The sequence below is a fragment of the Zootoca vivipara genome, chromosome 6, assembly GCF_963506605.1.
Source record: "Zootoca vivipara chromosome 6, rZooViv1.1, whole genome shotgun sequence".
Lineage (NCBI taxonomy): Eukaryota > Metazoa > Chordata > Lepidosauria > Squamata > Lacertidae > Zootoca > Zootoca vivipara.
The window spans coordinates 58,718,507-58,743,566 of NC_083281.1; the positions used below are offsets into that span (position 1 = coordinate 58,718,507).

At 42.5% G+C, this 25,060-nt stretch overlaps 1 protein-coding gene across 4 annotated transcripts in view; it reads left to right on the forward strand.

The window, feature by feature from the left end:
* The window catches only part of BANP (BTG3 associated nuclear protein), a 166,929-nt gene that overhangs the window by 81,411 nt on the left and 60,458 nt on the right, over positions 1-25,060 (forward strand). For 3 of the 4 annotated variants that reach the window (XM_060276033.1, XM_060276034.1, XM_035118178.2), the window contains 4 exons: positions 61-228; positions 9,424-9,554; positions 13,786-13,848; positions 16,562-16,606. In XM_060276033.1, coding sequence (XP_060132016.1) covers positions 61-228; positions 9,424-9,554; positions 13,786-13,848; positions 16,562-16,606 — 407 coding nt within the window. Of the gene's footprint in view, positions 1-60; positions 229-9,423; positions 9,555-12,016; positions 12,078-13,785; positions 13,849-16,561; positions 16,607-25,060 lie in introns of all 4 variants that reach the window. The other variant, XM_035118181.2, reaches the window with a different exon arrangement.

Sequence of the window (25,060 nt, forward strand, 5' to 3'; positions counted from 1 at the left end):
TTGAAGCCCACAAACTGTAGAATATGGATTTTGGCATTGTGCATTTTCTCTGCTTTGCAGGTCACCTTTTCTATAAGTTTGGAATCACAGAGTCTGACTGGTACCGGATCAAGCAGAGCATAGATTCCAAGTGCCGGACAGCTTGGCGGCGAAAGCAGCGAGGCCAGAGTCTTGCGGTGAAAAGTTTTTCAAGACGGACACCTTCCTCATCCTCTTATAGCGGCTCAGGTAAAAAGCATCCTCCTCTGCTGGAAATTAGCAAACTTCTGATCTTCCTTATTTGATTTTATTAGGGTTAACACTATTCTAAAAATAATTAAATCCCACTTTCCCTTCAAACAAAACTTAGAGTGGGAAAATAATTAAGAACATTGTCAAAACACAATAAAAGAGCACATAAACAACAGCAGTAACAAAGCAGCTCCTTGCTGCTGATGTATCCACGGTTACTGTTCACTGCGACTTGCCACTATAGACCACCTTTCTCTTCCTGAAGAAAAGAAAAAAATCTTGGAAAGCCACATCAGGAAGTGTATTTAGATGTGTTTCATTTGTGTTTTCTTCATGCCAAATTTAGGAGCACTTTTTGTGTTTGTGAACAGCCCCAGCTAATATACAGCGGAGGGGGACCTATTATCACTAAAACTAGGATCTTGCAGTGTCTCATAAATACAGGCTACCAGATAAAGGCTGTGAGTGAATAAAAGTTTTTATCCTAATCGTATGTGTTCCTTTTGTTAAATGTACTGCTGCTGTTGCTGAGGAATTACTCCTGTGGATGAGCCGAGGGTTGAGTGGGGTTGGTGGGGATATCTGAATAAAGGATCCCTTAATGTTGCATTCCAATCACAGAAGAGTTTCTATCATGTATTGTTATTTTGACCCCTGATTATTCAATGTCAAGTTTGTTTATACTATTTCTAACTTGCCCTTCTCCAACTCATCCAAAGTTCTGCCATCTGTCTCCGCTCTCTCCTTTCTACAATGTGTTTGTAGAGGGTATTGTGTGTGTTCCTTGTTTGCCCACATCTAGTTCATGGATGCTTCTGCCATGATAAATCTGTTAGACTTTGTGTTGCAGGTGTTTCATGGAACGGTTTATATTTATCAGTGGTTTCAGTTTATAATAGGAACTGAGTCAGGCACATTTTATTTATGAGGATATGCTTAATTTCATTCAGAAAAAAAAACTTTTTCCACTACCACCCCCCCTCCAAGAAATGTACACATTCTCACAAATCTTGCAAGCTGCTCAGCTTTCTACATAGATTTAAGCATGAATGATAAATGGCAAAATATTGACCCAAGGAATGTCCTCTCGGGACCCTCCTGGCTCATGCTTATATTAAAAGCAGGGCTGTGGGTTGTTTGTATATCATATATTAAAAGCAGGGGTTTGGAATGGAGCCGAAAAGAGAGGAAATAAGTTTATTTGCCCACATGAAGGTTTGGGTTACATGTTAACACTAACCACTGTATAGTAGGCAAGAAATGACAAAATCTGCTTTTGCTGGAAAATTCTGATATATGATCAACTTGATAGCCTTTACCCAAATGACAGCTAATTAGCACTGTGTCCTCACCGACTATATCTATGGTGGGGATTTTTCTTCTAAGCTTCTACTTCTTTGCTTTGTGGATCCAATAGGCATGTACTTATTTGTCTGTGCATGCTGATGGTACATACACTGGAAAGTCTCTTTATCTGTAGGATGATGCTAGGCATGGCCCTCTCTCCAGCTACAAAAAGATACCACCACAAATGTGCCGCTGAGACAGTTTGCAAAAGGAGCATGTAGGTTTTTCATTTTCTTTTCCTGCTTTTAGTTAGTTAGTTAGTTAGTTAGTTAGGTGAAGGCATATTAGACAACTGATAAAAAATGGCAAAATGTGGTAATTAAAACAAAACAAAACAACAGCTGCAGAATTAATGCAGCAGCATTAATTTTAAAACAAAAATTTAAAAAGGATGCTTTGCATTTCCCCCTAAAAACTTAAAAGTGATGTACACAGGCGTAGTGCCTCTGGGCGTTGGGGCTGTAGTGGGAAAGGCCCTGCTTCTTGCTTGAAGTCTTCTATGGCCTGGTCTAAGCATGTAGCAGAATGGAGTGGTAGAGTGCTGAGAAGAGAGAGTAGACTCTATGGGGTGGGGGGAGAGCACCATTTAAAACGCTGCACCTTCCCCACTTCCCCATAACAAAAACGCCCTGTAAATAGAAAGCCCTCTTTCCATAGAAAACACTTACTAACCCATGACATTTATTGCTACATGATGCGGGGATACCAACCAATCTGGATAACTGTAAGAGGGGATTTGACCAAATCCACGAAGGAGAATAAAACCCTTGATAGCCCATATGGAGCCTCCAGGTTCAGAGATGACATACCTCTGAATCAGTGGCTCGTCAACAACATGAAAGAAGGCCATTGCCTTCATGCCCAGATTGTGATCTTCTCAGTTGCTGCTGTTTGTCTGCCATAGGAAGTAGGATGCTGGACAAGGTGGACCTTAAGTCTGACACAGCAGAGGTTCTTCCATTCATTAGGAATGTAGGAAGCTGCTTTCTACCAAGCCAGTCCATTGGTCCATCTAGATCAGTAAACAGCGTTGTCTACACTGTATTGGCAGCAGCTCTGCAGACAGGAATTCTTCCTAACCCTACCTGCGGATTCCGTGGATTGAACATGTGACCTACTGAATGCAAGGCAGGTGCTGTACCACTGAGCTACGGTACTTGAAGCAAGATATTCTTGAAGAGCAGGCATCCCTTGCCATGTAGCAAACCACTTTTGAAACTACACAAGTAGCTTGTACTATGAGTGTGTGTGTGTGTGTGTGTGTGTGTGTGTGTGTGTGTGTGGGTTTTCATGCTGCTTAAAGAGAAAAAGTAGAAAGTTCTACTGGGTCTGCCTATATACCCTTGAGTGTACCTAAAATAGAACAGTAAAACCTAATTGCTGTTTATCACGTCTCACAATTCACCAGTCAAGTTTGTGCAGGGTTAGACCAATCTAATTGTTGTAGATGTGCCTTGTGAAGTAGAAGCTTCTAGCACTGAAAAAGAAGCTGGGAGAATAGAAGAGGACGCCTTCACCCCGGTATGGCTCCCCTTCATCACACACACAGCCCAACAAGACAATGACAAAAATCTACTGATAGCATACAAATCAGTACGGCTAACCTGATCCAAAACACCCACCCACCCCACTCACACATGAAAACAAAGACCACCACAGCTAACGACAAATGCACAACCACACCCTAGGCCAACCCCAATCTCTCTCACCACCAAAAGAACACAAGCAAATAAAAGAGAACCTGCACAAGCAACGCTGACATAAAACCCTACATATATTAAGTAAAATAGAAACATCACCACCCGATCCCACTCCCACCCACCCCCAATCCACCTCGTTCCCCCTCTTTCTTCCCAGTGTATCAACAAATGAAACTGATTTGCAAAAATGATACATGTAAAAATATGAGAGAGAAACACGGCACTTTGTAAATCAAGAAATTTTTTAATAAAAATACTTCAAAAGAAGCAGAAGCAGAAGCTGGGAGCACTTGAGAAACCATGTGACGGGTACTCCCTGCATTAAATAATGTATGGGTGCACCCGTGTGATCGAAGCACACTTTTTTCAGGTGCACAGTCCTGGATTCCATCCCTAGCCATTGCTGCTGGAGGATCCCAGGGTTACATAAGACCAGGCATCCCCAAACTGTGGCCCTCCAGATGTTTTGGCCTACAACGCCCATGATCCCTAGCTAACAGGACCAGTGGTCAGGGATGATGGGAATTGTAGTCCAAAACATCTGGAGGGCTGAAGTTTGGGGATGCCTGCATAAGACCTTGGAGAGCTGCTGCAGTTAGATTAGACAACACTGGGCTAGACATGCCAATGATCTGACTCAGTATAAACAGTGCCAGTGTTCTGTTATACTCCACTTCAGAACAAAATTTGCCTGCCTTACTCAGTTGGTAAGGCTGCTGTTGACTCTCCTCTTTAGGGCCCATGCTTTTATCTTCCAGCCAACAAACTTGTCTTTCTGATGCTCACACAAGATAAGGGGGGTGGTGATGGCTGAGTATAGTAGTAGCATTTACTTTCTGTGACCAGTTTTGGTATGGAAAATAGTTGTTGAAACAAGAAATGTTTTGGAAATCTCACTCGACCCCTGAAAATGAGCTTGCAGGAGAACAAAAGAAATGGTAGCGATCCAGTTCACAGAACAATTTTAAATCCAATACATAAATAAAAGCAATAAATAAAAAATAGTTATTCTGACTGTTTCTCTTGATGTGGAGGGATGGCTGGATTGGGCTCTAACCAAATGGGCCCCCTGCCATGATTTTAATGGTCTGCTGCTGCCCTATTGTGTAAAGGGGGCCTAGTTTGCTCTTTCATCAGACTCTAAATGATCTCTAGCTTGGAACAGCTCTATCCTGTTGACTGGCAGAAAGGAGGATATATGCAAAAAGAATGTACTTAAAGGGATGATGGCAAATCTGACAGCACGAAGCCTGATTCTCAGACCTATAAGACTTTTCAGTACAGTACAGAATCCCCGTGTTCTTTCATTCCAAAGGAACAGCCATGTTAACCTTTATGATGCAGCAGGACTTGCTTTTTAAATCCTGTCCTGTATGGCTGATAGACATGTGGCAGATTGAGTAACAAAGTGTAGGACTGCTTCCATACACTTATACCAAGCTTAAAGGTAAAGGTAAAGGGACCCCTGACCATTAGGACCAGTCGTGACCGACTCTGGGGTTGCACGCTCATCTCACATTATTGGCCGAGGGAGCAGGTGTATAGCTTCCAGGTCATGTGGCCAGCATGACAAAGCCGCTTCTGGCAAACCAGAGCAGCACATGGAAACGCCGTTTACCTTCCCGCTGTAGCGGTTCCTATTTATCTACTTGCATTTTGATGTGCTTTCGAACTGCTAGGTTGGCAGGAGCTGGGACCAAGCAACGGGAGCTCACCCCGTCACAGGGATTCGAACCGCCGACCTTCTGATCAGCAAGCCCTAGGCTCAGTGGTTTAACCACAGCGCCACCTGGGTCCCCACATACCAAGCTTAGTTTTGGCTATATTGATCCCAATTGGCAGCCATCAATCATTGAACTAAATTGAAGAAAAGCTAATGTGCAATTTCAGGCAGAAAATGCCCAATGAAAATAACGCAACTCCCCACCCTCCTTGCTGTCATGTCCTTCCTCCACCCACCCCACAAGATGTTTATTAAGGTTGCTCTCTGTTTAACTGACTGAGCAAGTTTACAACTGTCACAAGATTTACTAGTTTATTCTCATAGTAACCAGAGCTGGGCTACCCCCTGCTCGCCCATTTCTTTTGGCACAGTTGCTCTAAAAATATTGCTTTTTGTGCTGGAGGTATTGATTACTGTGGTTTGGGCTGTGTTCCTCAGAATCAGGCTTCTAGCTTCTGCCTTTCTGTGTGTTTTAGTTTTGTGTTTTTCCTGATGGGGGTGGCAAGAGAGGCTGCTGGAATTATTTCACCAGGTACCGTTTCCAATAGCTCATTTTTAAGTGCCAGGAACAGGGCTTGGATTTGGGGTGCTGCTTTCTTCTCCATCTTAAAATTTGCTGTTGCAGGCACCCCCAGTTAGTGAGATGTGCTCCCCTCCCACCCAAATTAAAATGGGAGGTACTTTTACCTCCGTAAAAAAGTGAGGGAGTATAGACCTCTCCCCTGGTGCCTATATGTGAGATCCTGTGCTAGGAATGCTACCTTCAAGGGCTGATAATTCTGCAGCATGAAGAGTAATTGAATGACCCAGTCACACCAAATGCACCAGACCCTCCAAGTGTCCCTATTTTCCAGGGGCAGTTCTAGATTTACAAAAGCCATCACAGTTCCTGATTTGATCCCAGAATGACCCTCTTTTCCTTACAGGTAGGTAGCTGTGTTGGTCTGACATAGTTGAAACAAAATAAAAAAATTCCTTCCAGCAGCACCTTAGAGACCAACTAAGTTTGTCATTGGTATGAGCTTTCATGTGCATGCACACAAGAGGTGTGCATGCACATGAAAGCTCATACCAATGACAAACTTAGTTGGTCTCTAAGGTGCTGCTGGAAGGAAGAATTTTTATTTTGTGTCCTCTGTTCCTTAGGCCGTCCCTATTTTCATAAGAGAAATGTTGGAGGGTAAGAGATTCAGCATATAAACCCACTGACAGTGGAAGCTTCTTGAAAGGAGACAAGACTGGAGGAAGTGCTTAGATTGAGTCACAGTGGGCAGCCCGGACTCAGAGTCTTTAGTGATTTTCCTAGCACACTTGTGTGCCCCTGTAGAAACGGCAGAAATAACTGCTAAAGGTTAAAGAAGACTGCAATGCCTTAGGGCAGGCTTTTATTTGAGCCATCACCTGATCACTTTTCGTCAGCCTGAGGATCACAAGAGTCAGGCTGTTGCTACAACTCTGTTTCCTTCTTTAACATAGAGGCAGGGTTACAAGGGAGCAGGATGAAGTGACATCAGTGAGTGGAGGAACCTGGGGCAGTCTGCGGGAAGGCAGATGAAGGGCAAGCTGGTGGCAGTTCTTTTGCTAAATCCATTTTTATAAAACATCTGTGTGAATGGAGCTGAACTGCCAGCTAGGACTCATTTTTGCAGCTGAAGACACATAAGTCAGCTATGTACAAAGCTGCTCTTGGTCCAAGAAACCAACTTTACCCGTTTACTAAGAGGAGATGACTTTGAACAGACGTGGGGTTTGCCATGATTTTGAGCAGCTGATTAATATCAGATGGTCTTGGGAAGACAACTTCTGACCTTTTAGATTTTATGGGGTTCTTTCAGCCCCTACATAAGCCTTTAGAATGATTAGGCCTAGATTATTTTAAGAGGCAATGAAGAAATGGAAAAATGGAAAAAGCTATGTGGCAACAGCCAGAGGTTTCGTCTTTGGGGTGAAGAATGTTCATATGTTCACAGTTTGAAAGCTAAAAACACTCACTTTTGAAACAGTTACAAACTACTTTTGTCTGACAAATCTTCCTGTTCTGACTTTTGAAGGAGGTGTACCTTTTGGAGACAGGCCACAGAAGTGTGTCTATATCTACATGAATATTTTTCCTAAATGTTTAAAACTAGCTTGATGAGTATCATTTTTTAAATGAAACAAAATATCTTTACCCTGGCTTAGTTCTTCTAATTCATTGGGGCCCTTGTTTTGAAATGAGAATATTTTAAAGAAATCTGACATTGCAGTTTTTGTCTCTACTTTGTTATCCTCTATCTGTAGAAATTCAGGACCTACCGTAGTTTGCTGAAGGGCTGTTTGATTTTTGGCTGTCCCAACACTTTCCTGGAAAGAAGGATGCTGCAGATATAAAGCTTGTTACCTGCATTGCCACAACAGTGTTCAGTTGGGTTTTTTTTGACACTGGCCCAATGTAATTTCTGTTTTATAAACAGCATATTAGAATGTTTTAAATACAACAGCTCAGCTGCAGAGTCTCCTCCAAGCCATGGATTTTTCAGTATATCAAAGCCGCAAAAGAGAGGACAGATTGCTTACATTTTGACGATCCATAACTATGGATGCGTCCCTTCCATTCAAGCTGCCTGCAGCATTCATATTCCTTTTTATGTTGAAAATACATAAATTTTATTTCTGCTTAGTCTCATTGTGGTGGTGCATCCAGCAATTATGCATGACTGATGATTTTAGGGTTTAGATATGGATAAATCCTCTCTTTCCCTTTTCTATCTAGGGCCATGACATTGCTGCCAGATGCTGAAATTCTGTTTATAAGCAAACTTGCTTCTTTAGAGATGTAGTTGTGAATGCATGACTTTTGTTTTAGTGTTATGTTTGCGGCATTCACCACTACACTACTTTTACCCAGGGGATGTGAAAATAGTGTTTAAACATCTGTAGAGAAGCAGCTGGCCAGCAACAAATATGGGTCTCTTTGTGTTGTTCCATTACAAACAACTTTCAGTGCTGCTTTAATGTGCTGTAGGTCTTGTTACTCAAGCACTTTCATGGATTAATGGGACATTTCAGGTCGGTAAGTAAACCTGTTGGGGGTCTCTTTTCTCAAGAGCACAGCACCACCAAAAACTGCAGTTTGAACATGGGGAGGGAGCTAGCTTGATGCTGAGGATAGCTCCATTGTCTGGCTCACACTCATCAAAATAAAAACAATGGCTTAAAATGGCATTATAAAACTCAAAACAGGCTCTGCTGGTAAATCCAATTTAGAAATATACTTCTAAAATGTAGTCTCATGTCCTGCCACCAATATATGTTTGCCCAAACAGGAAATACTTGCTTTTGGAAGATGCCTGCTGGAGCATTGCAGCTCCATTGCTTAATTTTAATGGCATCTGTTTGGTGCATAAATAGCATGACTTAGTATGCTCTTCTGCATTGTTTTGGTAGACTTCAGGTTTTGAGGAACTTACTCACACATTTGTGTACATGTATACTGTACACACACACAGAGAGAGAGAGACACAGAGAGAGAGATGCATGTAGTTATGGGACTTCCCCACAGTGCAATTCCACGCTGCTGCAGAATGTAGTTCTGAGATAGTAGTAAGTGAATGTAACGTGGAAACATATTCTTACATGGATTTAGAAACACAGGGGATCTGACCATCTCTTTTTATTTTGGAATCACTAACAGATTTAGAACTCCTTTTTTAATAAAAATGAGGAGTCTAATAGGTAATATGTCCCAGAAGCTACTTGAAAGCACCTCCTGCTTTGCATGTAGGTGATGCGTTCCCTTCGCTTCAGCAGTATTAAATAATTGGGTACTTCCAAACTGGCAATCATTTTATGAGTGCGGCACTTTTTAATGCTATCCTTCAGTTGTGTTGTGAGTTTGACACCTATTGGGAGGAGGGAAAAGTGGGAACATTTGAGATTATAGATTTGGACATGCAGACTGGCCAGCTGTTAAGTTGTAGGGTGGGTTTGAACGGCATATTGGAAACATGAAGTCACAACTGGATGGACTCAAAGTAATCAGTGCATTGAAAAAAGGGGGGGAAATAAAACTTACTTTCCAAATTGGAAACTATGTTAATTAATCTGGAACCATTCATAGGTTAATAAAGCAGAGCTGGTAGAAACGTGAACATCTGGAAAGTATAAGTTTATGCAGCTGGGCGAAAAGGTGCCTTATAATCTTTTATCTCTCCAGGAAGTGTTTTACTCAATCAGTCAGTCTATCAGACATCATCGGCTCTACACATTTTGGTTAGCCCTTTTCATTACAGATGAAGGATCAATCCCTTTCTTTTAACTGCAGTTCTAGAATGACCAACAGCACCTTCCTCATTCTGCTTCCCTGCAGTTCCCAAGTGTTCTTAATGGCCACAAGCAGACGGATTTCTAATGAATAATGCTGAGCTTTGGTTTGTTTTCCAGAGAGTGCTCAGAGTACCACATCGGCACCGAATGAAATTCAGGCCAACCAGCCACAAGCGCTTCACTACGCCCTGGCCAATGCCCAGCAAGTCCAGATACACCAGATAGGAGAAGATGGCCAAGTCCAAGTAGTATGTACTCATTCTTTACAATCTCTTCTCGTCTCTTAAGCAGCTTTCAGTTTTATGTACTTGCAGCTTAGTTTCAACTTTTCCTTGCTTCCAAAAATACGTTTTTTTTGTTTTGTTTTTAAATAAAGTATATTCTGCTGCTAGTTGTACGCATGCAAAATATAGGTGCACCACTGATATGAATAACTAGTGATTTTGTGTAGATATATGAATTTGCATGGAAATGATCACCTACACTTTCCAGTTCTTCCTTCCACATTCAGGGCACAATCACAGGGGATTATGCATTTGCACCCCTAGCCCCTGAAGTACTAGCAGTCTGGAAATCCATTTTAGATTCATTTAGCCTCATTTTTTCCAAAGTGTGTTCTGAAGCATTTTTCAACATCTGTTAGCTGAATTCCTTACATGTGTATCCATTTAAATTCATGTATATAAGCAAAGCTTATAAACATTGACATTAAATTCTTCTTTCAAAAAGTTTAAATAAAGTTAACACTTTGACCCAAAACCCACAGAAGACAGGAAGTTTAAAAGTTAAGCATGACACTCTTGCCATTACTCAAGCTTTTGTGTTTCTTTTTTTAAAAAAATGATTGTGCTGGTGGGCCATGGAAAAGCTTGCATTGGCTTCTGTAGCTTTGCTTCATATCATTAAATCAAATGCAATGTTGCATGGAACTTAAATATGATCCCCACAGTTAGGTGGAGGGAATGCATACTTCTCCTACTGATATTTTCATAAGTTTCCAAGTAGTGCAGTTTTCTCCAGCAGTGGCGAATGTGATTGGCAGACAACTAGTTCTCTGCGGTTGGCTGAGTACTGCCCCTTCTAGGTCCAGCAGGAAAGCTTTCAGTCCTTGTCAATCCCACTTTAGTATAAAGCTAACAGGCCAGTTCAGTAATCCCCTCACTCATCCACCCTGAATATGCAAACTGCAGGGTGGTTTATCCATTTGTGTGACTTGGGGCTTTATTGTTGTCCACTATATTTACATGTGAGGATTTTTTTAAACACCACCACCACCACCACCACCACCTACTGCTTTTCTGTTTCTGTTTTGAAGTTCATTCATGCTCAGACCTGTGTTAGCAGCAGTGCTAGCAGCTCCACTTAGAACCAGAAGTGCCAACTTGCCCCCACAACCGTGGGTGCCAGGGGTCAGGGGTACTATGCAGCGTGCATGGTCCCGGCACCAAAATTGTGGGTGCCTGGGCCCTTCATGGGGAATTTTGTGGGTGCTCGGACACCCAGGGTCCCAGGGTCCCAAGGGAGCTGGCACCTATGCTTAGAGATGAGATGGCCACTTGTTTTCTGATGGCATAGAGCCTGTGGCAACATCTGAACCTGGTGGGAAGGTATGGAATATGAGTGGCTCACAGTGTGAGGAACATCCCTCAGGTGTGTAGTTTATGTGCAGCCATTTTGAATGAGGCTGGCCTTATATGTACGATGAGCCGCTTCAAAGGGCTGTACATTCTAGCCAGAAAATATTCAAGTTAATCCAGTACTTGAAATTGCTTGTACATCACAGCACTAAGAACTGGACTGGAGTATCTTCCCTCTGATTCTTTTACTTGTACAGAATATTTGAAGGTGTCCAAGATAACAAAATAGGTTTTGCACACATGAATGAACAAATGATTTGAATGAAGAAGACTTTTTTCACGCGTACCATGGAAAGCCCTTCTCCATGTCCGTCATGATCAACTGAGAATGTCCTATTGATTATTCCAGTTCTGTGCCATGTTCACATCTCAGGGATAAACTTGCCACCTTGAGCATCCTTGGATGGAAAACTGGAGTGTAAATTTACCATGTTGAATAATAAACAGACAAACAAACAAACAAACAATATGAAATGGTTGTGAAAAGGACCTCCCATTTAGTTTGTTGTTTTTCATAGCCGCCTATTCAGCTCATGACTATGGCACTGAGTGAGGATTAAAAACAAAGAACAGAAACACATTTTTCACCCTTGCTTGCTTCTCAGTGTAAACCACCCCTCAACATTGCTATTTTTGGGTGGGTGGAAGAAGAAACATACAGGTATGAAAACCTGCCTTTTCCCCACCTCCTAAGAAAGTTTTGTGTGACTTGTAAACAGCTTAATGAGATTAAAATAAAAAAACCAAACAAAAACAACCCAACCAAATGTTTTGAACATTTCCCCCTAGAAGCCAGTAAGAGCTTATCATTGTGAAGCGTATGCGATTTAATGTTGACATGGATTGGATCTGTGGTCTAATTTTACATACAGTTCCTATTGTCATTTTGATACTTTCGGCATGCTGCTTCTCCCTATAAATAGACAGTTTCCTTCCAAAGGAAATGAAACTGTTTGAAATAGAAGGGCCTGTGTTTCTTTGAAATTCATGTGCAATTGTTGGTACGTTATAATATAAGGAAGGCCTTTGACAAAATTCCACATGGATATCTTTAATCTTGGTTTCCTACACAGGCATGTGAAAATGAACACAAAAGACTTTTACAAACCAAAGTAGCAGCCAGTTTGCCAGCAGGTAAATTTCTCTTGCAAAGGGCCAGTCAGGATTTGGGAGGAAGTTTCTTTGCCTTCCTTGATCAATTCCCCCCCCCCCCTTTTAAATCAAGTGATATGCTTGATTTTATTGCCGAGGTAGTTGTACAGGTCAGTTACATATAGTAGCGATTTCTTTAATATATTAAAACTCTTCAGGCTAGATTCTCTGCAATTGTTATCTGGCACAACTTCAATAGAGAATGATTGGACAGCTGCCATTCTACACCAGTGGAAATGTTGTCCTTTAGTGTTTGTGGAAGGGGGTAGTGCTCTTCTCCTCTCCATACAGAGCAAAGGGCATAGACAATTCATCACATGAATACTGTGGAGGTAATTATTCAGTGATGGTGGCAGTGATCTTAAAGGGAAGCTTTCAAGTATACTTCTCACCCTGTGCCAAAGCCATGGTGTTCCTAGTGAGCATTGCTTTGTGATAATTCTTTGCGGGGTGGGAAATGCCTGGATGGTAACCAGGGTCATTTACAACATAGGGTTGGAAATACAAAACGTTGCAAACATTTAATTAATTAATTAATTAAAAAACCCGCATTCATATCTGGCTTTCGAAGAAATATCATGAGACTCTGCAGAACAATTAGACAATGGAAAAATGTGACAATAAAAACTGTATCAATAAAACAGCAAAACATAACTCTTGATTACAGTAGCCAAGGATGCCAGGAGCCGGTATTAACAGCCAGGCTAAGGCATGGGTGCTGTGTATCAGTATCAGTATCAAACTTTATTTCTGTCACATACCAGCATAAGATAAAACATACAGATAAACCAAACACACAAGATTTAAAACAGGTAAGGGATTAAAGCTAATGATTAAAAGGTGATTGTACCAGTAACTTAAAAAGATAAAAACAAGGACATATGGTTGAAAGTGACTTTAAGGGAGGGGACCATCTTTCTGTCCCTTTAAATAATCTGTCCTGTTTCTCAGCATCCTATTGCAATTAAAATGTTCATGAACATTCCATGGCACCTCTGTAGCTCAGCAAATGTCCAGTGGGTCTTAACCACAGCTTTATGTTTTATGCTTTCTATTTGTTTGGGAAGGTGGCTTTATTAAAACGACCTCTCTCTCTCGCTGTGTGTGTGTGTGTGTGTGTGTGTGTGTTTTGTTGGGACAGGGGTTGTTTCAGTATTGTCAAATCAACTGAGGGCCTGGGATCTATAACCTCTTGTTTTAATACAGTAATGGATACAGGATGACGTGTGTGTTCAAGTGCATGTCCAGTAGTCACATACTAGGAAAGGTCAGGATGTAGCTTATTCTCTCCTTATGGAGGGATGAAGCTTTCCTAAAGAGCTTGACCTTGTACTTCCCAAACAAGCTATGCCTCAGTGGATATTTTCCAGGCTCTATACCAGGGGTACAACTCTGAATTCTCTACAAGCATCTAAATTTTACTCTTCCTCTCACCACCAGAGTCAGAAAATCTCTAGATACTGAGAAAATAAAACCTTGGATAATTCAGTCATGTACCACCTAGGGCTCAGCAATCCCATCTGTACTTGAAATGGAATGCTGTAAAAGTGTGTGTGCAGCAAGTATTCCGAAACAAGATGCATTGACTTCTTCTGTGTCTGCTGAGTTGAGTTGCTTTGAGCCTATTGTATTCCTCTGATTTTGACTGATGCTTCTTGTGTTTCTTTCCCTCCGCTCATGGATCCCACAGGGTCACCTCCATATAGCCCAGGTGCCACAAGGAGAGCAGGTCCAGATCACGCAAGACAGCGAGGTGAGTCACAGACCGAGTGGCCAGTTGGACAAAACCTGTCCTGCAGTTGTAGTGACCCTACAATTCTTAGCATGGCTAACATGTTGATAGAGGGAGGCAACAAGGATGAGGTTAAACTTACAGCATTGTAAAGGAAAGCAGCACATTCCAGTCCTAGGCATGCACCATTGAAATGAAGATATGTAGGACATTGCATATGCCCTTAGTTTATTATTCCCACCCTTGGTTTCCAGCTGCATTAAAAACACAGCAGTATGAACCAAGGATCACATTCCACTTTATACATTTATATACACAGATCCACACTTCTTTATAATGTAATGTATGAGCATTCATGCAGGGGTTTCCTTTTCAGCTCAGTACACATGACTAGAAGCTGATCTGTATGTGTGTCTTCAGCTATTTTTGCTTAAAAGGTGAAAGTAGGAAAGTAGTGCCTGAAGCTGCTCTAAAACTATGTGTATTCAGAACTAGTCTGAAGCCATGGATAGCCTAATGATAGTTACTCTGGATCTCATGTGGTGCTGAGGAAACTCCAGAGAGGCTTTGTCTCTTGCGATGTTAACAAATTACGGGAAGAATCTGTTCCTGCACGCCCATATGACTTAAGAGGGAGTTGTCTTGGACATGAAGGAAAACAGGATCAGGTCCTTCTTTCATCCATGTGGATAGAAAACATCTGGATTGGAGTTTATTCCAGTTTATCCTCCATTCCTTTGGATGGAAGCAGAATAGTTGCTGACAGCATGAAAAGGATGACAACTGACTACCCCCCTCTTAGAGGAATACTCATTTTGCCTCTTACATGTGAAAAATCTATGGGAAATTACCTTTCCCCCTTTCCCCTTGCCTTGTTTCAGGCAGATTCTAAGAGCATAATTGCAGATTGCATAATGTCTTCCTGTGCTTCATTTCTTCCTTTATGCTTCTAGACCCAGAGGCTTATCCCAAAATCGGCTGCAGCATTTAGAATCTTTTGTAACTGATGTCTTTTGTGACTTCCATAATGGAGCCCCTGTTTGCCTGTGGAACTGAGTTTTGACAAAAAGAAGAGAAATATTACCAGACCTTTAGAAGGCATCTCAAGGCAGCCCTGTTTAGGGAAGCTTTTAATGTTTAATGGATTTCTGTATTTTAATGTTTGATGGATTTCTGTATTTTAGAATTTCTGTTTTGTTGGAAGCCGCCCAGAGTGGCTGGGGGAACCCGGCCAGATGGGCGGGGTATAAATAATAAATTATTATTATTATTATTATAAATAGCTGCTAGCTAGTAGAAATGACAACCCTAGTATAGCAGATATTGTATCCATTTAGGAGAGTTGCATTCTGTACCAGCCGAAGCTGTACCATATTACTCTACTAATTTTAAGGCTGATGGACATTTTGATTTTAGGTATGTCTGCATGTTTCCAAATCTGAGTAAATAAACAAAGAATGCTATTGTTTAAAAGCTAGAACAAACAAAAAAACACTACCGTATGTTGATCAGCCACGCTTTCCAGAGAATCATCAGCAGGACTTTGCATAGTTTGCAATGCATGAACAGAGAATTTCCTGTTGAGTATAGTTTATAGCACCCTGAAGTTCTCAATTTTTATTAAAAGCAACAATGAAGTTTCTAGCCCTCGTGGCTGCAAATAAAGTTCAAAAACATATGAAGAATGGCAGATAAAGCCTTAGAAAACAGAAGCAGTCCGAGTAGTTGTAATGTGAAGTTGCACTCCTTCTAACCTCCCCATAGCAGGTTCAAAAACTGAACACTTAATTCAGGCAGTGACAAAAGGCTGGTGCCTAAGATTACCCACTTTGGGGGGACATGCAGCTGTGTTTGGGAATAGTTGCTTAGAGCTGGGAGATTTGTGGTGGGTTTTTTAAAAAGTATTTTAATTTTCATTGACTACCAAATGGTTGGGAGGAGAGATGGGCTATGGCAGAATAGAGATCCATAAGAGAATGAGCGGGATGGGAAATCAAGAATTTAAAATTGCATTTAAAAATGTTGTATAATACCACTGTAGGGACCTGATAGTTGAAAAGTGAGTAGGACCTAAATAAATAAATCAGCTCATTTGCTTAGTTTATTTAGATGCACCATTTTTGGTGCAGAATATAGACATTTATAGCCATTAGCCCTGTCCATGGGTAGGATAAAAAGGTAAAGGGACCTCTGACAATTAGGTCCAGTCGTCACTGACTTTGGGGTTGCGGCGCTCATCTCGCTCTATTGGCCGAGGGAGCCGGCGTACTGCTTCCAGGTCATGTGGCCAGCGTGACAAAGCCACTTCTGGCAAACCAGAGCAGCACATGGAAACGCTGTTTACCTTCCCGCCGGAGCAGTACCTATTTATCTACTTGCACTTTGATGTGCTTTCGAACTGCTAGGTTGGCAGGAGGTGGGACTGAGCAATGGGAGCTCACCCCGTCTCAGGGATTCGAACCGCCAACCTTCTGATCGGCAAGCCCTAGGCTCTGTGGTTTAGACCACAGCGTCCCCCGCGTCCCCATGGGTAGGATAGCTTTGTGTATATAAAACAAGGGTTTTATATGGTTCTTTATGCCAGGCACGATAATTCACTTCTAAAACTGAGTGAATTTCCTTAAGTAAAGTAATGAAGAACACTAATAAGGTATAGAAATGTGCCCTTTTTGCAGTTCTGCCTTCCTCTTAATTCCTGGCTTACATTTAATGTATAATTTTATTTTTTCCCCAGGGTAACTTGCAGATACATCAGGTTCATGTCGGACAAGATGGCCAGGTAGGGATTCACCTCTTGAATGAACTTCTAAGAAGCATTTGTGATCTTGTTGGTGGGAAGCACACTTTTCCTGCATCCTTCTGAAACTAGGCAGTGTTTTTTTAATGTAAACAAATTTGTAATCCAGCTTGTAGCAAATGTGCTTGTCTGACATCCTTCTGTCAGTATATCTTAAAACTTCATTGAGTGCTGGTTGCCCTGGTGTGGTGCTGAATGGAAAGGATGTTCCTCCTTCCTTATCATGGGCTGTCAGCATGGCCAGATGTGATCAACAAACTCTCCAGACATGGGGATGTTTGATGCTCAGTGATAACAGACACTTGACTTTAATCACCATCGTGAGAAAGAGAAGCTTTTCCATATCTGCTTTCATTTATTTCAGTAACTGCAAACTTTTTCCTGCAATTCTCAGATGCTTGGGGATATGGTTAGGGATTCTGCACATGCTCAAACAGCTCTCTTCTTACTGTTTTATATGTCCCAGAGCAGTTCTATGACTGTGGTGAGTCTTTTTACCAAGGGAACTTCCAGTCAATAGCCTACAGTATGAACATACCCCCACAAGGACCTTTGAACCTAGTCCATCAAACTATAATGTGCAGAATTGTCTTAAGATCACGCAGATGTGTGGCACAAGGTGCTAGAAAATCTTACCTAGGAAATATTAACCCAGAGAAAAGATAGCCAAGCTCCAGTCTGCAGAAGCGCTTGTAGTATCAGCTTCTCTGGTGTCACCAGTTGTGTGTCGTCCTCCCCCACTCTCTTCTCCCTCCCCACCCCCCACCCCCGCGCGCCCTTGTAATTTTTTTTGTCCTGGTAGTTGCTTTGGATTTAGGTCTTGTTTTTCTGGCATGATAGTCCATGGAACCAACAAAATCCTGCCAAAAAGAACTAACTCTACCTCCACATGTGTTCTATTAGCTCAACGTTTCATATTTCAGTGCACGTTTAATAGAAATACCAAACTGCAGAAATAATTAAACATCGTATTTTAGCTAATGGAGTGTATACAAGTCTTCAGAACAATGGGAGGGTTCAGTTCTTGGCAACAGATATAGATTCTCCCAGAGGTTTCCTCATTGTCTGTCTTTGTTCTTGTTTGACCTCCATCTACTCTCCTGCTGCTGCCCTCCTCACTCTTCTTCCTAATGCTAAACTTCAGGGAGTGACCAGGCCCCACAGGTATTGGATGTGTCCATCCTACACAAGGCATGTGGAGATAAGCCCTCAATGTCCTGTGCAAGGAGGAGAGCAGAGCATGTTAAGAAATGCGTTCAACTTTTTTCCTTTGCCATTTACTTTGTGCAGCCCAGCAACAGCCCACCTCTTCCAATAACAGAAAAATTTAGCATGACTCTAGAAAAATAGAAGTTGGCTAAAGACATTAGATTGCTCACAAATTCTGGCTTTTCAGAAATTGCAAATCAATGGTAGGGAGACTTCATCCCCAACGGAGCACTCTTCCATTGTCTCTGAGACAGATGGATGCCAGCCAGCCAGCCAGCCAGCCAACGAACCAATCAGATTTAGTGAGCTCCACCCCTTCAATCTTGAGCAAGAGGTGGAACCTGCATAGAACTTCCAAAAGGTTTCCTGAGAGCAGGGAGAATAGGGAAGAGAAAAACTTGTTGAAACTGTGTGTCTGGTGTTCCTAGATGGAAGTGCTGAGTGCTTTGAAAAAGATCCCCTTTCGTGGTGTTTGAGGATGTATTGATGCCGGGTGTGTGAATGAGAGAGAGTGTGTGCAAAAGCGAAAGAGAGCATGTGAAGTGGTGATGCATCACCTTAGTTTCTCAGCACTCGCAGTGTGGGGTGGGGATGAGCAAGAGTGAGAGAGCATGGAAAGGTACTGTCTCATTTACTTCCCTCATGCAGCTCCCAGCAGGATACAGCCTCTAAGGCAGAGCTTTGCAAACTTCATGTTGGTGACACACTTTTTAGACATGCATCTTTTTGTGACACAGTAATTCAGTTTTACTACCAAACTGGAGGTTAAACTAACCCCTTTCCAGCCCTGGGAGGAGCATGCGGAGCGTTTGTGCAACACACCTACACACTGCAGCTGACACACTAACGTGTCGCGACACACAGTTTGGAAAGCTCTGCTCTACGCTACAGGAATACACACTTGATGCGAGGTGGGGTGGGGAAATTTTTCCACCCTGCTGTAAACAGCCTGCTGTTAGCATGCAAATAAATGGGAAATCTGGTTGCAGAATCTGATCTTCCTACTCTCTGAATTTAGACTCCTTTTCTTCAGAATTAGGAAATGCTTTGGTAGAAGTTTCACAGGCCTTTGTTACCCTTGAAAGACTGGTAAAGTGTTAGCTTATATACCGATCCTGGGCAAAATGTATTGACAAGCCTTGCTAAAATAGCTGCTTGTGGTGCCATAACAGATGCATGCCCCTCTGCAACCTCTTGTTCATTTTAAGGAGGCTTCTGCAGGAGAAGTGCCCAGATGATAATTGTCCCTGATGTCAGACTGTGAGGTCTGTGACATTTGGGTCTTCCTGCTGCACACAAGAGCTGAATTTACAGCATCTGTTCCCAGCATGATCTGCCATAGGAAGCTGAACAGTTGCTATGTGAAGTGCAGTGTGGATGAGTTAGTGTGTTCTAGTGACCTCACAGCCGTATCTGGAACATCCCAATGCAGTTATCTGTGGGAGGACAATCTGTACATCTTAGGGGAAGACTAAAGGGAAAAAACAAGGGGCCCACAAAGGATGTCTATTTTCTTTGCCAGTCGCTGCACTCTAGAAGCTGTTTCTTTGCAATTAGCTTATGCCAAGAGGCAAATTTGCTTGTTCACAGAGAGATCCAACTATTCACAGAAAAGTCTCAAACCAGCCCTGTATTTACATTAGTTTTTCATGATATGTGTCGCCTTCCTTCTCTTCAAATTATACTGATTGCATCTTGCATTTGATTCGTATCGAAGAGGCATCTCATTGGTTAGAGTTTGTTTAATATCTAACTTTATCCTATTATAGCAAGCTTGTTGCAGCTGTTGAAATACACACACACACACACACACCAGCCTCACACTGTCATTTTTTAAAAATGAGACTTGCTTTGACTGACCAAGTTTAACATAACCAGTCCATGGGCTAGGAATATCTCCCTGGTTCAAAAAGAAAGCAAAAGCAAAACAGCCTTCGTTTTTCTCGTTCTAGTAGCTTTCTGGCTTAATATATATGTTTTATTTTTCTGTTTGTGCAATGGTATATGGCTTCCAGGATTAAATCAATGTCCTACACAGGAATAAAAAACAACCAAACAACCAAACCCCCTGTGGCAAATACGGGTATTGGTCTTAACTGCAGAGTTGATCAGCACATGAAAAGTGTAAACTATTGCCTACTCTGTTTACACTGTTCCTGCTTAATTCAGAGATCACTTTACTCCACCCCAAACTCCTTCAGCTACCGTGTTTCCCCCTTTTTAATACGTAGTCAAAAAGTAAGCCATGGCAGGGTTTTTAATCATTTGAGAAATGTAAGACGTACCCCGAAAATAAGACATACTTCCGTGACATGCAGAGCAAGACCACCAAGCGCCCCAGCCAGCTAGCGGGACCCAGCATGCCGGCCGCAACAGGAGAAGGAAGCCTGCCGGGTTGGGTCAGTGCCCGGAAGCGGTGGCTCCTGCTGCAGCGCCGATAAAGCGTGCAGCAGTGCCGCACGGAGCACCAAGGGCACAAGCCAGCAGGACCCAGCTCCTGCAATGCCGGCCCTGGCAGGAGGAGGAAGCCTGCCAGGTCGGGTTGGCGCTCGGAAGCAGCAGCAGCGCTGACAAAGCGCGAAGCAGCGCCGCACTCTGTGTGTGCGTGTCCGTTTATCTTTCTGTGTGTGTGCGCGTCTCTCTCTCCCTCTCTCTCTCTCTCTCTCTGGTTGGCGCTCGGACAAAGCGCGAAGCAGCGCCACACACTCTCTGTGTGTGCGTGTCCGTTTCTCTTTCTCTCTGTGTGTGTGCGCGTCTCTCTCTCTCTCTCTCTTCCCCCTGTGTGCGCGTCTGTCTCTCTCTGTATGCTTGCGATCGCGTCTCTCTCCCCGCCCCCAGGACAGAAAAAAGGTGCCGCACAGGTTCCTCTTCGGCTCGTCATTCAGCCACCCCGGCCTCCTTGCCGAGAGCTGATGCCGCTCCCCTCACCCTCCTTCTCTTTCCCCCCTCCCTTCCCTTCCTTCCGTCGGTCCGTCAGTTGGGGTTGCGCGCGCCAGAGGCGCAGACCCAAGCCTCGTCCCCCTCGCGTTTCCCTCACGAGTGTCTCGGAGCGCGACGGGTCCCGGCCTCCCTCCTCATTCCCCGGCCGGTGTGAGAGAGCCCAGGGAGCAGCCTCTATACCTCCGCGTACGCACACACCCGGCCGCCTCCTCTGAAGCCATGGCGGCGAGCGCCAAGCCGAAGCAGGAGGAGAAGCAGTCCCACCTACACCGACATGACGATGGGCAGCTTTGTGTATACCTCCTGCTCCGGCATCCTACGAGGTTTAAATCCACCTCACAGAGTGAAGTCCCCCCCCCCTGTGCACGTCTGTCTCCTCTGCTGAGAAGCCTCCAAGGAAGGAGAACCCTTGACTCAGGATGGGGAGGAGGGGAAAGGGAGAGAATAGAAGAGGCAGAAAATGTGCACGGAAGAGAGCTCCGAGCGTCCTGAGCCAGTGGGACCCAGTTGTGCCGGCACACACACACAAAAAAGACACCCCCTGAAAATAAGCCACCGTGTTTTTTTTTGAGGAAAAAAAGTTGTAAGACGGTGTCTTAAAAAAGGGGAAACACGGTACAGAGCCTCTGATTTAAAAATACCTGTTGTGCTCCTTTTTATTTTAGTATTCCATTTAATATTTTATTTTAATAAAAGGCTTTGTCTTTCTCTTTCCCCCTGCCCCGGATGACATGTTATGTGTCCCATGAATAGCCAGGTTTGAATAGGACACAAATGTATTCTCCTTCAGAACTGAAAAAGTTTTCAAATCCCTGGCAGCCAACATCACATTTTTAGATGCCAGCTCTACAAAGGGTTGATCAATTATTTTTAACCTCTACATGCCAGACCCAAACCTCTAGGCAGTAGGGTTTTTTCTTCTTCCCTGTTCTCAGGTGTTGTTCTACAGCTGGGATATTTAAAGATCTTCTTCTAGTCAGTCAGTGACTTTATATTGTTTTTCTGTAAACACTCCATTCAAAGCAGTTCACAGCAAAGCATGAAAACAAGAAACAAAAATAGAAATATAATGCATTATTAGCTGTAACTTGCCCTTATATAAGACAATTATTCAAAATGGTTTAATAATAAATATGCAATTAAAAACACCTCTATGTCAAAATAAATGATTAATGTTTAATTATTAGAAGAAAAACAATGAATACACCCTCTGACGTAGAAGCTTGTAGCAGGAGAGAGAGATCTTTTGAAGGTCTGCAAACGGAGACAGGGCCAATCCTCAGTCCCAAGTGATGCAGGTACAGGGAGCAACACTCACTGGCCTAGATGGTCAGAAGCTCCCCACTGACATGCTGGTCAGAGCTGGATTCAAGTTTGCCAAGGCCTGAACATCCTGCAGAACTGGTGCTGGAACTTTTTTATTTGGGCAAGAATTAGTGGCAGGAGATAAGGGAAGGCTTATATTTGCAGTATATTTTTCATATTTATATTTATTAGCACTTTTAGGCTACTCTTCTGTTCTCTAAAGACCTTCAAAGTGGCTTACAGGATAAGAACCAAGAAACCAGGTAACTAAACAATAACCAATACATCTACTTAAATATAAGCAAACAGCAGCAGCAGCAGCAGCAGAACAACTTGAAAAAAAACCAGTTGCAACAACTAGCTAGGGATGTTGCAAATCATTCAAAGATTCAACAGAACAGACTTACATATACAGAGCAGGAGATTGCCTGTAGTATGGGGGGCTCATACAGATCTTCAAGCGGTGTGTGTGTGTGTGTGTGTGTGTTCTACAACTGGGCACTGCTAATGAAAATGTTTTGTCCAATGCCCCTACTAGCAGTACATCTGGCAGTGGTGGGAAGAAGGCCTCTCCATCCAAACCATACAGCTTGAAAGAGAGTGACCAACGTTTTGAGTTATGATGAATTGGCAGAAACCCCACACTCATTCAGACAGTGTAGAGCGATGCCGAAACTACTGAGCTCTTGTTAGCTTCCAGACGTTGGCTGAAACATGTGTTCTGTTTTTGTGAAATGTGCATATCTGTTCAGTGGAAGATTCTCCCTCATCAAGTGTGCAAATTTGTACATAAAAAGTGAAGCTTGTGAGAATTTGCTTCAGCTTGAAACATTGTATCATTTCAACTTTAAAAAGATTGCTGCTTGCTCTGATATCTTCTTGATCAGGCAGTTTAAATAAATGTATGCACAGCTTTCAAAGTGTTTTCTTCGTCAGATTATGAAACATAAGGTTGCTAAGCACCCAAATGTAATCCTTTTAATTCTCTTTTCTGGCAGCTCAAGTTTGGTTTCTCTCGGGATGCAATTAGGTGGGTGCTTTAAATATAGGCCAGTTCAGTAATTTTTGTTTTGTAAATACTATCTTGACACTCACTCGTGGGGATAGTCTTTTATTATAATGTAGGAATGTTAATAATGTTTCTTTTGTTTTGGCCTTTTGTGGCATCCATGCCAAAGAGCTGATTCTGCTGGAATCTCTCTCGCTCTCCTGGGCCCTTCTGTTATTTGCATGTGACCAACAGAGGGCAGTGCTAGTAAGATCTTTGTTGCACACTTTTCTAAAGGTTTGAAGAAACGGAGAGGAAACTGAGACACTGGACATCTCCTGCATCCTCTAACTCCGTGTTAGGGGGACACGCATTCAGAAGGTGGTTGTTCCAGCTCCTCCAATGCCAGAGGCTCTTTCGCTCTTTTGTGTACACAAAAACTGTTTGCCTGTTTCAGCACATCTGCTTTGAATAATCAAGGCGGAGAAACAAACAAGATTGTTAGGAGAAAAACAACAAATGAAAAACTAAACGCTGTGCAGCTGGAAACAAGAAACTGCTCGCCTTTTAAAGAAAAAAAATTGAAAAGGAGAAAAATTAGCGTCATTACTGGCAATTCGTTGATAAATGATTGCAAACAGCTTTTCCTGGATTTGCCCTAGTTCTTAGAAACTAAAATATTAATTTGAAGTGAAGAGCTTTAAAACAGTGTTCATAGGAGCTTACAGACAATTATTTTTTTGATGAAATCTTTTGCAGTTTTCATTCTTGAAAACAGTTTCCGCATAAACTTTAGTGGTTTTTAACTTTCCAAAATTGGGAGCTATCTTATCCCTATGTTCCTGGGATAAAGTATTCCAAATGGGCATCTCATTGGCACTCACTTTTTTCAGTGAATAATTTTGCAGTGTTTCCATGCAAACTTGGAACTCTTTGTGTGGAGCGGCTTTTTGTTTATTTCTCCATTTCAGGAAGGTGGAGCTTGGAGCTCTAAGGAAGCACAGAGCTTATAGGTTCCATCTCTTCCTGACTCAGAAACAGATCTTGATCCAGGCAGGTCCTTATGTGTGTTTCCTTCCAGCTCCTGCATAGCCCCACATCAGCTAGCCAGGAACTTCGTCAATAGCCCTGATGTTCCTGCCATGTTTTGCTGTCATTGCTGCAGCCCTGGGGGTCAATGAGAGTAAGAGCCAGCCCAAAACCCATGTGGCAGGATTTGTGCCTCTAGGGTACAGGCCATAACTCAGTGGCAAAGCACCCACTTTGCATGCAGAAGGTCCCTGGTTCTGTCTTCAGTATTTCCAGGCAGGACTGGAACCCTGGAGAGCTGCTGCCAAACAGTGCAGACAGTACTGCTCCAGATGGACCCAATGGTCTGATTCAATATAAAGCAGCTTTCTATGTTCCATGTTCTTTCCATCTGCTACTGAACTAGGTCTGCCACATTCTTCTTATTGAAAAACTGCTAAATACAGATACTATAAGGAGTAAGTGCCGCTGAACACAGTAGAACTTCAGTCTTTATATGTATAGGATTGAACTACATGTCTAAGATGTTATATCTTCATTGTAGTTAAGTAGTTTTGATTGATTATCAACTGGTCTTTTAACTGATTATTCAAATCAACACACAAACAAAATTTGTATATCTCCAAAAAATTAGTTTTGGTGCCTTGCTGACATATTGAAGGTAATGCAGAATAACATAAGCAAAATAACATAAGCAAAAGATTATTTCTCATTGTTAATGTGGGGTTTGTGCAGTAGTTAGTTAAGGGTGGATTGGTTCCTTGTTTTCCCAGCTTACTAGAACCTGAAGTTAATTGTTAAGTATATGATAAAGATATGCATCATTATCTTTTCTAAGTTGGGGGAAGCCATTGCTGAAAGAGCAGCCATTTAGCATTTTACAAATTGCTGAATCTACCAGTATTTACAGTTTAGGTTTTAGCAGTTTCTGTTTGAGCATTAAAATAGAACTATAACTGTGCCTC